This window comes from Jaculus jaculus, chromosome 11 (genome assembly GCF_020740685.1).
Source record: "Jaculus jaculus isolate mJacJac1 chromosome 11, mJacJac1.mat.Y.cur, whole genome shotgun sequence".
NCBI lineage: Eukaryota > Metazoa > Chordata > Mammalia > Rodentia > Dipodidae > Jaculus > Jaculus jaculus.
In genome coordinates this window covers 65,598,071-65,613,666 of record NC_059112.1, presented here as the reverse complement: position 1 = coordinate 65,613,666, position 15,596 = coordinate 65,598,071, and the positions used below count along the sequence as shown (strand labels likewise).

Genomic DNA, 15,596 nt, shown 5'->3' with positions numbered 1-15,596 from the left:
GCCAAAGTCAGATAGTTTAAATGTGCTACTGTTATGGTTTAACTGTGAAATGTCCCCCACAGGTTCATGTGTTCGAATATTTGGCCCACGGCTGGTGGCGCTGCTGTGGAAGGTTTTAGATTCTTTAGATGATAAGGCCTACCTGGTGTATGGGGCCACTGGTATGGGACTTATGGGTATATCCTGGCCCAGTTCCAACCCAAGCCCTTATGCAATATTACCAGCATCCTCATGTTCCCATGGCCACAACCATGAGCTACTTCTGCCATCTTCTTTTCCCCACCATGATAGACTATATCCCTTGAATCACATGATTAATGGTAGCTTGATATTGAAGAGTAAGCTTATGTTTGGATATGGTTCTGACTTGTTTCCCAGCTCCAGCTATGGGTCTTGTACCACGGAGGGGATCAGTTAGCCAAATCAAGAGCAGTTGGTTCCCCACTATGGCTGTGTGCCTCTATTGCACTTGTGTGGGCATCACACCAGGTTATTTGTTGCTAATTAGGTTAGACCATGAGTTTCTTGGAAAATTATAATTAAGAAAAAATAATTCTCAGGCTAGAGAGATGGCTCAGCAATTAAGGCACTTGCCTGCAAAACCTAATGACCTGGTTTCACTTTCCCAGTGCCCATGTAAGTCAGGTACACTAAGTGGTGTATGCATCTGCAGTTGGTTTGCAGTGGCTGGAGGCCCTGGAGCACCTATTCTTTCTCTGTGTGTGTGTGTCTTTATCTCTCTGGTTGCAAATAAATAAATAAATAAAATATTTTTAAAGTTTAAAATAAAAAAAAGGAGATTTTCTTTCTGTCCATCCTACTTCTCAAGGTATGCAAATCTAGGATCATACTGTAATCAGGCTAGGCCCCAGTCATTTCTTCCTCCTACACTTTGGCTATTTCATTCACTGTTCCTTCTGCTAACCACTTGACCAACATTTTAAGCTAAATGTGTATACACACATACCCACACTTCTTTTGTTCCCTCCCAATTATCCTTTCTATTCCTACAGTCAAGCCTCCTTCAAGTAACTATTCCTGTTCCTATTTTGTTGTGTTTTTTTTTTGAGCCAAGGTGTTATTATGTAGCTACAATGCATACCTTCTGGAGTACTGAGATAATAGGTGTGTGCCACCACATCCAGCTTTGGACCTCCTTTCATTGGAATTATAGTGAATCACTTCTTTTCTTGTTTGCAAGTTTATGAATTTGTTATATTTACTTTAAAATTGTGTTTTAAATTTCAACCACCTCCATATTCTTTCCTCAACACAAAACCAATGTGTGTGTGTGTGTGTGTGTGTGTGTGTGTGTGTGTGTGTGTGTATGTGTGTGTGTGTGTGTGTTCAGGGTTGTTTTGTTGTTATTGTTGTTTGGTTGGGGTTTTTTTGTTTGTTTTGACTTGGGTCATATGTTTCTAAACAATCCTCTGTTTCTCTGCCCTTAGACAAGTCTCTCAACTGGTCATGAATAAAAGAAAAGATTGAATCAGATCACTCCCAGTCTGAAATTCTGACTCTGTCAGGAGGTACTGGGAGATAGACATGCAAAGAACTGTAGAGCCTGATAGTTTCAATTTTAGCAATGTTGTTCTTATATAGATAAGAAGTTGGAAATTGTTTTGTCTGTTTCTCTCTATATAAACAAAGGGAAATAATACTTACTGTTCAGATTTATGCAGTTTATAAGTGATATGGTCTGAAAAGTGCATACCTGGTACAGTTACGAACATAGTAAGTGCTTGGTAAAGATATCTGTCTGTAGTGACCTCACAGTGGCTATACAAGACATGCATAATAGGAGGAGAAAAATGGTGACATCAGAATAAAAGAGAGACTAGTTGGAAAGAAGAAGGGATTCACTGGAGGTGGCATTTGGAAAGGGGAAAAGGAGGATTGTGGGAGGAGATTATGATCATGTTTATTGTCTATAGGTTGGAGGGTGCCAATGAAAGGTTTTAAAAAAATAACTACTTGTTGCTAGCAGAAATATCCACAGTCTTGTAGAGTAATAGAATTGAGAATCCAGCTAACCTCATCCAAGATATCCAAGTGTCATCTCTCAGTGCTTCCAACTGGTTGTGTTTGAGGCACATGAAAGACCCTATTACAAAAGCTATCTCCATGTGCAGTGTAGCCATGATGGGCAGGTGCCTAACCCAAGCTATAGCTTAGTGAAGGCTCAGAGCTTCCTCTGACTAGGTTTATGTATGGATTTAGCTATTACCCATCCTCTGTAAAAATTGTGAAGGGGAGGATACCCCCATCAGGCATTCTGCATGCATTAGGTACAAACATGGAGAGGATTAATAAAGATTAAAATGTGGCTTAGAGATGTTAAAATTTTTGACATAATTGATGAAATTACAATAAAGTTGTTGATAAATGGTAGACCATCCATCACCAGGACCTAGACCTGGCTTTATCCTCATTGTACCTGTTACTATAGTCATGGTCTCCTCCTTGACCAAATCAGATTCATAGAGACTTTGTCTTTTTTTTTGTCATTATTGGGGGCGGGGTCTGATTCAGACCCAGGCTAACCCAGAAACCATTTCAGAACAGAAGTCTTAACCTCCCACCTGACAGGATTAAGGGTGTAGAGGAACACACACCCTTAGGAATTGTGGCTTTTTACCATTACCCGTTTGTTTCAATCCCAACACTTGCATACTCTGTGCTGGTTTTTATTGAATGTGTATATTGCTCAGTTGAATTTTAGAATTTGCCAGTAAATTGCTCCACTCAGTCTACTAGTATACCAGAATAGCAGGAAAACTCAATACATAGGATTACTTCTGCACTTGGCTTGGAGTACAAAAGCTACACTTGGCACCTTAACCCCCAGTGCTGAAGGCACATAAAGGTGGATTCTAAATCTAAAAGAACTTGAGATTAATAGAAAACTCAAGCATCAAATCAACTCTGGATGCAAAAATCACAACATTATAATACAAGAAACACAAAGAATCAAGGCAATACACCCCACCAAAAATTATAAATCCATCAGAAATGGCCCCCAAAGAGACTGTTTTAAATGAAATGCCTGACAAAGATTTCAAAATTTCAAAAAAAGTATATTATCTATATGCAAAGAAATCAAAGAAGAAAACAAAGGAGTTAAAGGAGAAAACAAATTCCTGAAGGAATTCCAAGATAACACAGGAGATGAGCTTAATTAAATAAGGAGGTCACTATAAGACATGAGTAAGAAAATATAAATATTGAATAAAAATAAGGCAGAAATTCAAGCACTGAAAAACACAGTCAATTAAAAAACTCTCAACAGTAGAATGGATGAAAGAGAGAACAGAACATCTGAACTATAAGACCAGGAGACAGATCTAATACACTCCAACAAAGAGAAACAAGCTAAGGTATGAAGGTATGAAGGGGAATTTCAAGATATTCAGAACACTATGAGATCAAGCCTAAGAATTCAGAGTATAGTAAAAGGGGAAGAATTTCAATCCAGAGGCTTAGTAGGTGTTTTCAACAAAAGCATTAAAGAAAAATTTCCCCAAATTGGGAAAGAAATGCCAATGCAGATACAAGAAGCTCTTAGAACAGCAAACAGACAAAACCTAGAAAGAACTTCTCCTTGCCATGTTATAATTGAACTAGTAAATATGCAAGCTAAAGAAAATATATTGAAAGAGGTTAGAGAGAAAAAGAAAGTCACCTATAAAGGCAAGCTCATCAAGATCACAGCAGATTATTCAACATAAACTTTAAAAACCAGAAGGACTTGGAATGATGTATTCCAAGTTCTGACACATAACAACTGTCAACCAATATTACTTTATCCTGCAAAGCTCTCTTTCCAAATTGATGGAGAAATAAGGACATTCTATAACAAAGACAGGCTAAAGGAATTTATGACAACTAAGCCAGCTCTACAGAAAATATTTGAAGGAATCCTTCATGCTGAAGAGAAAGCAAAGCAGGCACATGAAGAAACAGGGAAAAATAAACCATATTCAAATAACAATCAAAGCAAAAGAGTAAAAGGAAATAGGAAGCACTACAAAACAAGAAGAATGGCAAGAATAAACACATACCTTTCAATAACAACTCAAAATCGATGGCATCAGTGCCCCAACCAAAAGACACAGGCTTGTATTGTATTAAAAGGCAGGATCCTGTCATTTATTACTTCCAGGAAACTCATCTCTCAATAAAAGATAGAAACTGTCTTAGGGTGAAAGGATGTAAAACAGTATTGCAAGCAAATGGGCCTAGGAAACAAGCAGGCATTGCTATTGTAATATCTGATAGGATGGACTTCAAACCAACATTAGTGAGGAAAGATAAAGAAGGTCAATTTATACTGATTAAAAAACACCCCGATAGGAGGACATTGCAATCTTAAACATATTTGTACCTAACATGGGAGTTCCCAGTTTCACCAAATAAACACTATTAGACTTAAGGTCACAGATAACATCAAACATAATTGCAGTGACTTTATTACCTCACTCTCATCAATTGACAGGTCATCCCAGCAAATAAATGAATAACTAAACAGAGACATCTGGATTAAATGATGTCATGGAACAAATGAACCTAACAGATATCAACAGAACGTTCCATCCAAATGCTGCAGAGTATACATTTTTCTCAGAAGCACATGGAACATTCTCAAAAATAGTCCATATATTAGGACAAAAAACAAGTCTTCACAAATATAAAAATTGAAATAATCCATTGTACTCTATCTGATTACTCTATCTGATCACAATGGGATTAAACAGAATACAAGAATATATCAGAAGGATTGTTTAACCTAACCTTTATCCCAGAGATGCAGGGGTGATTCAACATACACAAATGGATAAATGTAATACACTATATAAATGGACTGAAAGACAAAAATAATTTGATCTCAATAGATGCACAAAAGGCATTAGACTAAATCCAACATCCTTTCATGGAAAAAGTCCTACAGAAAGTGGGAATAGAAGGAACATATTTCAACATAATAAAAGCTATTTATGACAAACCTACAACCAACATAATACTAAATGGGGGAAATCTTGAAGCTTTTCCACTAAATTCAGGAACAAGTCAAGGGTGTCCACTCTTCCCACTTTTGTTTAATGTAGTACTGGAAGTCCTAGCTATAACAAAAAGGCAAGAGACACTCATAGAAGGGATACAAATTGGAAAGGAAGAGATCATTATTTGCAGATGATATGATTATATACATGAAGAACACTAAAGACTCCACCAGCAAATTGTGAGAGCTGACAAACAGTTTCAGCAAAGTAGCAGGATACAAAATAAACACAGAAATCAGTAGCTTTCCCTTAGACTTACAACAAACATGCAGAGGATAAATTCAGGGAATCTTTCCCAATTCACAATTGCCTCAAAATAAATAAATAAATAAAGTACCTTAGGATAATGTAATCAAGTGAGTGAAGGATCTTTACAATGAGAACTTTAAAACACTTCAGTGAGAAATTGCAGAAGATACTAGAAAATGGAAAGACATCCCTTGTTCCTGGATTGGAAGAATCAATCCTATGAAAATATCAATCTTACCAAAAGCAATCTACATATTTAATGCAATCTCCATTAAAATTCCAATTCCATTCTTCACAGAAATAGAAAAAAACAATCCTAAAATTCATTTGGAAGCACAAAAACCTTGAATAGCCAAACGATTTTGAGCAACAAAAATAAGGCTGGTGGTATCACATACATGATTTAAAGCTATATTACCAAGCCATAGTAACAAAAACAGCATGGTACTGGCACAAAGACAGATATGTAGGTCAGTGGAACAGAATAGAGGACCCAGATGTTAATTCACACAGATAAAACCATCTAAATTTTGACAAAAATGCCAAAAACATTCATTGGAGAAAAGGCAGACTCTAACAATTACTGCTGGGAAAATTGGATATCTATATGTTGAAGAATGAAAATAGGTCCTTGTCTTTCTCCATGTACAAGATTCAAGTCCAAATGGATCAGGAACCTAAGTACCAGACCTGAAACTCTGAAACTGATCTAGGAAAAGGTAGGGGAAACCCTTCTCCATATTGGCATAGGATCCAGAATAAAACCACTAATCAGTCACTGGGATCTCATGAAATTACAAAGCTTTTATTCAGCAAAAGACACTGTGAATAGAGCAAAGAGACAACCTACAGAAGGGGAGAAAATCTTTGCCAACTATACTTCTGAAAGAGGATTAATACCCAGAATATACAAAAAAAAAAACCCTCAAAAACATAACAATATGAAATCAAACAACCCAATTAAAAATGGGCTATGGAATTAAACAGAGTTCTCAAAGGAAGAAACACAGATAGCATATAAACATCTAAAGCAGTATTGTCATCCTTAGCCATCAGGGAAATGCAACTTGAAACTATTTTGAGATTCCATCTCACTCCTGTCAGAATGGCTATCATCAAGAAAGCAAATGACAATAAATGATGGAGAGGATGGTGAAAAATTGGAACCCTTCTACACTGCTGGCAGGAATGTAGTCTGGTACAGCCATTGTGGAAATCAGTATGGAGGTTCTTGAGGCTGCTAAAAATAGATTCACCATATGATCCATCCATAGCACTCCTAGGCATATGTCTTAATGACTCTTCTCTCTACCTTAGAGATACTTACACAACCATGTTTATTGCTGCTCTATTCACAATAGCTAGGAAATGGAACCAGCTTAGATCTACCTCAACAGCTGAATGGATAATAAAGATGTGGCATATGTACACAATGGAATTCTATTCAGCATTACAGAAAAGTGAAATTGTGAAATTTGCAGGGAAATGGATGGATTTGGAAAGGATTATACTAAGTAAGGTAACATAGGACCAGAAAGCCAAATGTCACATGCTCTCTTTCATATGTGGATCTTATCTACAAATGTTTAGACTTATCTGTGAGCTGGAACCAAAAATCAGAAGCAGAGGCCAGTAAGGTAGAAAAAAGCTATGAGGGAGGGAAGAGAGAGAAGGACTTTAAGGAATGATATTGTATATCTGTAGGTAGAAGAACAGATTACAGGGAATGGAATGGGCAAAATGAGGCCAGGGAAAGAGATTGAGTAAGAGAAGACTGGGGGAGGTTCAATCAAAATTCAAGATATTCTGAAAAGACATATGAAAGCCTACCCTTTTTTTGGATAATGGCACATTCAGAAGCCATACATTACTACTAGAAAATGTTCAGTGGCAGGTTGGGGATATCTTCCAGTGAGTTGTTGGTCAGGTAGGTCCATGTTACCTCCAAAACATTACAGGCTATTGCCAAGATCCTTGGTTTTCCACGAGTAATGATGGTAAGCCTCTACTGGTGAAGAGTTCACATGCCTGGGTGGCAAGGTCACTGAGAAATGAAGCTATTGCTGAGCTGAAAACCTTCTCCCTGTACAGCAGGCAACTGAAAGCTGGAAAAAGCTTCACTGCATGCAGCCTTGTGGGAGACAGACATCAACAGTGGTGAAAACAGTAGACACTAGAAGCCTCAAGTTTGGCCAGACAGGCCAAATGACTGAACGGGTACAATAGTGGCATGTCTCCTATGAGGGAAGCCAATTGCTCATTAATTGGACTGGAGGCCTGCTCTATGAGAGGGAATATATGCCTAGTACTGAAAACCTAATCAAAAGCCTATGGCAGGGGAGATCATGAACCTTAGGGGCATAAAGCCTACTCTGGTCTGACTAAATGCATATATTATTCTTCCCAAACTGCACTGAGAGCACTACACTTAATGTTAATATTCATATATTCATGCTACTCTCACTTTGTCTAGAGAAGCTTCTCTTTTCAGATGGCAGTGACCACAGAGATGACTCAAAAGGCAGCATAGTGCTGAGAAGTAACAAGAGTGTCTAGCAATAAAACATCTTTATCATACCCTCCAAGGCTCAGGGTCCATTGCAATAGAGGTAGTGGAAATGATGTAAGAGCCAAAGGAAGGGTACCACTCCTTGCAATGCAACTGTCCGGACAGAAATTGTCTTTGATATCCATTACTTCACAGTACCTAGCAATATCTTCACAAGACATTCATAAAAGGAGAAAAAGATGATGATACCAAATTAAAAGAGAGACTAATGGAGAGAGGGAGGGGATATGTTGGAGAGTGGAGTTGTAAATGGAAAGTGTGGGAGTGGAGGGAATTATCATGGTTTCTTGTCTTTAAGTAAAGCAGTTGTGAATAAATTTTTTTAAGTTATAGATATGATCTTATAATTAAAAAAAACGTGTAATAGCATACTCAAGGAAGGTACTTTTCTTTTTTTTTCTTTTTTTTTTTTTTTTCCAGAGGTAGGTTCTCACTCTAGCTCAAGCTGACCTGGAATTTACTATGTAGTCTCAGGGTGGCCTCGAACTCATGGAAATCCTTCTGCCTCTGCCTCCCAAGTGCTGGGAGTAAAGGCATGCACCACCACACTAGGCAGGAATGTACTTTTCTATCTTCAAGTTGTTCTGTGCAAACAAGTCAGAGTAGGTAAAGTAAACTTAAGCATGTAATGTTTTGTTGGAAAGCACTCAGAAATCTGTGTGATTCACACATGCCACACGTGCTACATCCACGTGCAGAAAGAAAGAAAGAAGAAATGAAGGAAGGGAGAAAGGAAGAAGAAAGGAAAAGGAAAGGGCTGGAAAGATGGCTTAGTGGTTAAGATGTTTGCCTGTGAAGCCAAGTGACCCAGGTGTATTTCCCTAGGACTCACATAAGCCAGATGCATAAAGTGGTGCATGCATCTAGAGTTCTTGGCTCACCTTTTCTCCCTCTCCCCCCCCCTCTCTCTCTCTCTTTCTCTCTCTCTTTCTCATAAATGAAAGAAAGGAAGGAAGGAAGAAAAGAGAACTGGGTGATTATGTTCCACAACAAAGATGGAACTTTAAGCTGTCACTACAGGGACAAGAATATGCTATATAAATATTAAACTATTGGGGCTGTGGATGTCTTGGTAGACAAGAAAGCTTGCTATGCAAGTATGAAGACCCAAGTTTGATCCCCAGAGCCCACATAAAAAGCTGGGCAAAGCTTCTTATGCCTTTAACTCCAGAACTGAGCTGGGTAGAAACAAGAGGCTTTTGAGGGCCTGCTTGTTATTCAGTCTAGCCCAAAGCTCAGGGTCAATGAGAGATTCCATCTCAAGGAAATAAGGATGAAGAACAATAGAAGTGGGCACTTGACATCCTACCCTGGCCTACACACATGTGAACACTTACACACATACCATATATACTACATATACACAAAAGACAAAAATGAAACTATCAGAAACCCGCATGTAATGGAGAGATTGGATAGCTATAGGAGCAACCCAAAATGAGACTGAGGCTCAAGGATCAGGGATATAACTGAAAAAAGTGAAAATATCCATTAATCTTGTTAGACACCATACTCTGAAGATGTATGAACAAAGGACGATGCTCAACATGGTATCATTATTTTGGCATATTTATTCAGCATTACAGGGAAGGGGCTAGAGACTCAATTTGATGGATAGGATGTTACCGTCATCACAAAAGGAGATTCCATTGTAGGGCAAGAGTCACTTTAATCAAGTTTCACCATGGCCTTAATGAAATGTCCCTTAGGGCCTCTTTCTGCTCTGTTCTGATCTGACTTTGTGTCTATGAGTAAACACTCTGGTATGACTGCTTGGTGTCCTAACAATGTGGAAGGGATGTCCTAGGTCTCATTAAGGAATGTCCCCACTAGTACACTGGCCTCACTATTACCTACTTCTGAAAATTCTTTGTAGGTTAGCCCTGGTATATCCAAACAGTTTGGTATGACATATGCCAGAACTTCTCAAGGTGAAGTCCAGCCCTAGGAGAGGGGAATAGACAGCTTCCCAAGGAGTTATCATAACCTATCACACTAGCAATGGCCACTCAGTCAGCCCAACTAAATTCACTGGGAGTGGGGATGGGGAAGGACAACACAGAGAAAGGCTTGCAGAGAAGCCACTGGAGTTTTACTGCAGGCTCTGGTCCTAACATTTTATACCCTACATCTAGAAAATGGATAAAGTACAGGAATCTATTGAAAATTTGCCAGTACATTTATTATTACTGGTGACAAGGGAGGAGAAAGCTTAAGCAAAAGAGATTTAATTGGATCATGTAGAAAAAAATTAGGTATGGAACTGGCCTCAGGCATAGTATATTACACTTAGCTCAAATGATATTAACAGGACACTAGTTTCTTACAGCTCATCTCTCAAATAGAACCATGTTTTGCCAGGCATAGTAGTGCACACCTTTAATCTCAGCACTTGGGATGGAGAGGTAGGAGGATCACCCAGAGCTTGAAGCCACCCTGAGACTGCATAGTGAATTCCAGGTCAGCCTGAGCTAGAGTGAGACCCTATCTCAGAAAACCATAAAAAGAACCATGTTTGCTCAATTTTTTTTGTTTTGTTTTGTTTTGGTTTGGTTTTTCAAGGTAGAGTCCCTCTTCACTATGTAGTCTTAGGGTGGCTTTGAACTTATGGTATCTTCCTACCTCTGCCTCTTGAGTGCTGGGGTTAAAGGCATACACCACCACACCCAGCTCCTCAAGTTTAATACAAGTTATCTCCCACCTATGAGGTCACATGATAGTGGAAGCTACTCTTAATCTTCTCTCTTCAACACCTTGAGTCCAGTAGGAAACACAGAATCCCTTTCAGAGAGTCCTTCATGACTCCTTACTTAAACTTGAAGTGCCTATTCTTGATCCAGCAAGGAAAATGATTCTCTGGTGGGCAAGTATCTGAGTCCTTGAATCTTGCTTGGAAACACCATCATTAGAATAAAGTACCTAGAAGTCCCTCAGAGAAGGATTAAAGTCTTCAACAGAAAAGATGAATGGATGTTGAATAGGAGTCTAGTAGGAGAAAAACCATACCAATAATATTTTCTGTGACTTTAAAAAGTATTTATGGACTAACAAATGTTATTATTCCCAAGACTCACTAGCATTTGCATGTTTCAGCTATTCCACAATATTTATATTACCTAAATTCTCTACTCAGTGTAAGTAGATCTTTCTGACTGTCACCACCATTATTATACTATTTACTTCATTGAACCTACCACTGTATATCATTGTCATCTATAAAATCCTAACATAGTTGTCTAAATATGTATACAATATTCAATCCAATACTTTAACTTTTCATTTCACTTAAAATAGCTGATATTTGACTTTATATAACTGTACTCTTTGCCAAGAAGAGTTCATATTATATCTTTAAAAAATATTTATTTATTTATTTATTTGGGAGAGAGAGAGGCAGAGGTAGATATAGAGAGATAGAGAGGGAAACAGAGAGAGAAAAATGGGAGTGCCAGGGCCTACTAGCCACTGAAAATGAACTCCAGACACATATGCCACCTTGTGCATCTGTCTTTATGAGGGTACTGGGGAATCAAACCTGAGTCCTTCAGCTTTGCCAGCAAGTGCCTTAACCACTAAGCAATCTCTCCAGCCCTCATATCATATCTTAATGAATACTCAGTTAACAGAAATCTGTCATTACAGCCCATACCATAATTAATCATGACTGAAATGGAGCAAATTTTCATGTTTGAATTAGTTTTATATCTTTATGTGCAAAGCATCTACTTAAATCCTCTTCTAACTTTTCTTTTAGTGGATGACTTCTTATTGATTCACAGTTTCTTTGTCTATACTCTTTGTGCGAGTAGACCTTTGTTGGATAAATGTATTACAAATATCTTTTGCCATTCTTTGGATTGTCTTACCATTTTATTAAATATATAGTTTGATTGGAAGTTGTTACTTTTATCCACTTTATGACTTTTTCTTTTATGTTAGTATTTTTTTATGTTAGGCTTAAGAAAAATCTCTGACCCAGAGGCCATCTATTTTTATTTCCACCTATTTTTTATTTTTTACTTTTATATATACAATCTATCTGGAATTTATCTGGTTCTAATTGGTATAAGGTTCAAAAGTAAGTACCCATTTGGTCCACTTGTCCCAGTTCTAAAATGATATAATATTGCTCAGAAACCCTGTATAGAAGTGGTAATCTTTGCCTTTCTCTCTTTCCTTTGTCCTTATTGTAGGATTTGATGTGCTAAAGTGAAATTCTACTTCTTATGTTACCTAAGGGCATAACTGTCTCTTCATGCTTCCCAGGAAACTTAAGAATGAAAATGGCCCTGAATTACATTATGTTTTTCAGGACACAGGCTCAGCTAAATATAGCAGTGGGTTAAGCAACATAGAAATTTCTTGTCTCTCATCAAAGAGTCCAAGTACAAAGGTGGTGGCTCTCTATAATATTCAGCAATTTCTAACTAGTCTGGGTCTAAGGTGATTGCTTCAGCTACCAAATTTTTGTTCCAACTATCTTTAAAGGCAGAAAAGGAATATTTACCATAATAGAAGCTTAGAAACTAAATATACCAATGCCATTGCTCTCCTGTTGTCTAAAACTATACATATCACCACCTCTAATTACAAAGGCTGAGAAACCCTGTCTCTAGCTTTGAGCCACATGCCAGCAGAAATTCTAGGATTTCTTTCTAAAGGAAAAGGAAGTGAATAGTTATTGATGGCTAGTCAGCAGTTTCTATCTTAGTACTCTTGCTCACCCTTGTACATTTCCCTTTAGTGACCTAAGTCTGACACAGATTGAGCCTGACATTGATTACTCAATGTTGACCCCCCAGTTGGATGGTGGTCCTTATTTGACCTTCTTTGAAATGACAGTGGTCCCTCAGCAGCCTAGACAGGCTTTTTGTATGTGTACCAGGCAGTTGATGTAAGGTCTATATCAGATGTGTTTATCAGAATTACAAGTTACAAGTGAGACCTAGAGAGTTGGGTGACATCTCGGTGATCACCTGACAAGACGGATGTTATGTCTTAACAAACAGAATGCAACTTGTCAACATTCCTTTGGTGTTTTTCTCACATATAAATCAGATCAGCTTTTCATTTCCTGGGCTATTCCTGATTGCTCTCAATATTAATTCCAAACTCGTTGGCCTAGCTTGCATAAATAACCACACCCTTGTTTGCCTCTCCTGACCCTCTCTCAACTCCCCCAGCCCCCTAAATTACTCACACAGAACACACCACAGCCATATGGTATTATTTCCAGCTCCTCAGGTGTGCCAGTTGCTCTCTCGCCTCTCTGCCTCTGCATTAGCTCTTCCATCCTCACCCCTAACCCGTTCATCCCTCTGGGCCCAGCTAAGAGTTTGAGAAGTCTTTCTGGACATCCCTGACTAAGGTAAATCCTCCTTCTTTGCTCTCTTAGCATCCTGCACTTCTCTTGCCTTGGCCTTTATTAACTTGGGCTGTCACCTACCTGTCCATCTTAAATTTTCCCTCAACAACCAAGAGTTTCCACATACAAAGTAAACAGGGCAAGTTCTGTGTTTTTACAGCCATATTCTGGGAGCTTAGCTCAGTAAGCATTTTGTGGGTGAATGAATAATGAATGAACAATGAGTCCCTTGTTTGTTGTTTCCTTACATTTCTTCAGAATTACAACTGGACCCCTGTGATGGTATTAGCCATCCCCATTGCAGTGAGATTCCTCCACAAAGGCAACAAGGACTGCAGGAACATGTCCAACTACCTGTCCCTGGTTGCAATCTCCAAGGCCGACCTCCTAGCTGATCACACGGAAGTAATACTAAAGAGCAACCTTCAAGGTATAGTGAAAAACTGAGCACCAGAGAGGGGCGAGGATTGAGTTGCTAGAAAGTATTTTTACAATTGTTATGGCTTGAACGAGGGAGGGAGGTCTAGCGTAAGGAGAGACAGATTTTCTTCTTTCTTTTGACTTGTGAGCATGCCACGAGGATACCTGGGGCAGCTAAGACTGTCTTTTCATTTAGCAGATGAATGCTTGGACTTACTCAGGTGTAGGCTTCCTTCCTTCCAGTCCTACATTTCTCACTATGGAGAGCCATGCTGCCCATGATTCTGGTCCTTGTGTCTAACTTCTGGCTGTGAAGAGCTTGTCTCTGTGAGGGAGTCTGACAGGTCCCACTATGGTCAGTAGTAGATGGAAAATCATTTCTTTTATTGGTTGTAAGAAACATTTTTGATTAGCTAAAATACATGAGAAAGCATGTAATAACTTCTCAAATGTGAACATGGTTTGGAGAATGACAAGTGCATAAAACATTACCAAAGAAATCAATTAGGATCATGTTTTCTTAAATTTTATTTTGTATCTATTATAACAGGTTATACACTATTTCCCCTTCACCCCACCCCAACTCTCATTACCATGGGTGTCCTCCTCAATGGGGTTATAGCAGTCACTGTGGGTTCATGAAGGTCTCCAGTCAGTCCCTGTGGGATAGCTCTTTTAATTGCTCCAGCATTTACATCAAAGAGAAGGCCAAACTAATCCACACAAAATATCCCCTTGTCTTCTTTTTTACTTTGATTTCAGATATATCAAAAACAGTGTTTTTTATGGTTTTTGTATTTTTGGGTCAAAGAACACTGTATGGCAGTATTTGATATACACCTAGATGTCTCTGTCTTCATTAATAAAAATACATGAAGTCCCATTGGTGTCTAAGCACATATAGTGGTGATTTAATAATTGACAATAGTAGTGCTCCTAGTACTAATATTTCTTGGAGTTCCCAATGTGTTCCTTGTGTGCTCTGTCCCAGATGTCCATAGCTAACCCAAATACCCACATGCCCAGTGTGAGAGCCAAATCCTCCTCTACCACCCAGTGCCCAGCAAGCTCAAGGCTGCCGTGGAGCTCCTGGAGTAGGACTCCTGCTGCAAGTCCCCTGAGGCCCTGCCAAGCTGGCAGCCTGTGCCTGTTGTGGTTATTCACTCATCTGATGCTTCAGGAGCCACCAGCCTTCAGCCAGGAATTCCATCGGCAGCGTCTAGCAGAACAGCAGTCTTATTCCTTGGTGTTGTACTCTGATAGAAAGGCCCCAGAGCAGGTTTCATTTTTCCAGTATCAAGCTGTATTTGCACAGTAAAATAGATGGTTTTGTGTTATCTAAAATTCTCTTTGCAGGGATATAGCTCAATGATGGAGAGCTAGCCTAAATACACAAGTCCAAGATTCAACCTCCATTAGCACAAAAATAAAATTAAAATCCTCTCTTTCCTTTCCCTGATATCAAACAGTCTATCCAGGAGGTAGGATTACCAAAAAATTAATCCTCCAATTCTCACAATACCTATTGTCTGTAATGACTAAGGTTTTATTCCTACCTTGAGATAGTTGTATCAGATATTTCTTCTTTTCTTTTATTATTTTTATTAATTAGAAATGTTATAGTATGGACATATCATGTGTTAATCTCATTTCCCTCCTCCCTTCCCTCATTCCACTGAGAGCCCTCCTTAATGGGCTATTACTATTCACTATGGGGTTATAGGTTATGAATGCAGCAGTAAGCCACTGTGGAGGGGAAAGGCCTCTGGGTATTCCTTCCCACCCTGTGGCTCTTACAATCTTTCTGCCCCCTCTTCCACAGTGCTTCCTGAGCCTTGGCAGGTATGTTATAAGTCTACATTAGCTCTCAGTAACTTCTGGATTTTTGCTGTGATACATTTTGAGTGTCCTCAGTGTCTGTCACCACCTACCT

The 15,596-nt window shown here is 38.8% G+C and overlaps 1 protein-coding gene across 1 annotated transcript in view; it reads left to right on the top strand.

The window, feature by feature from the left end:
• Positions 1–15,596, top strand: part of Veph1 (ventricular zone expressed PH domain containing 1) — a 368,903-nt gene that overhangs the window by 31,720 nt on the left and 321,587 nt on the right. Inside the window, 1 exon segment of the mRNA XM_012947429.2 lies at positions 13,502–13,673. Within this exon segment, the coding sequence (XP_012802883.2) occupies positions 13,502–13,673 (172 nt within the window).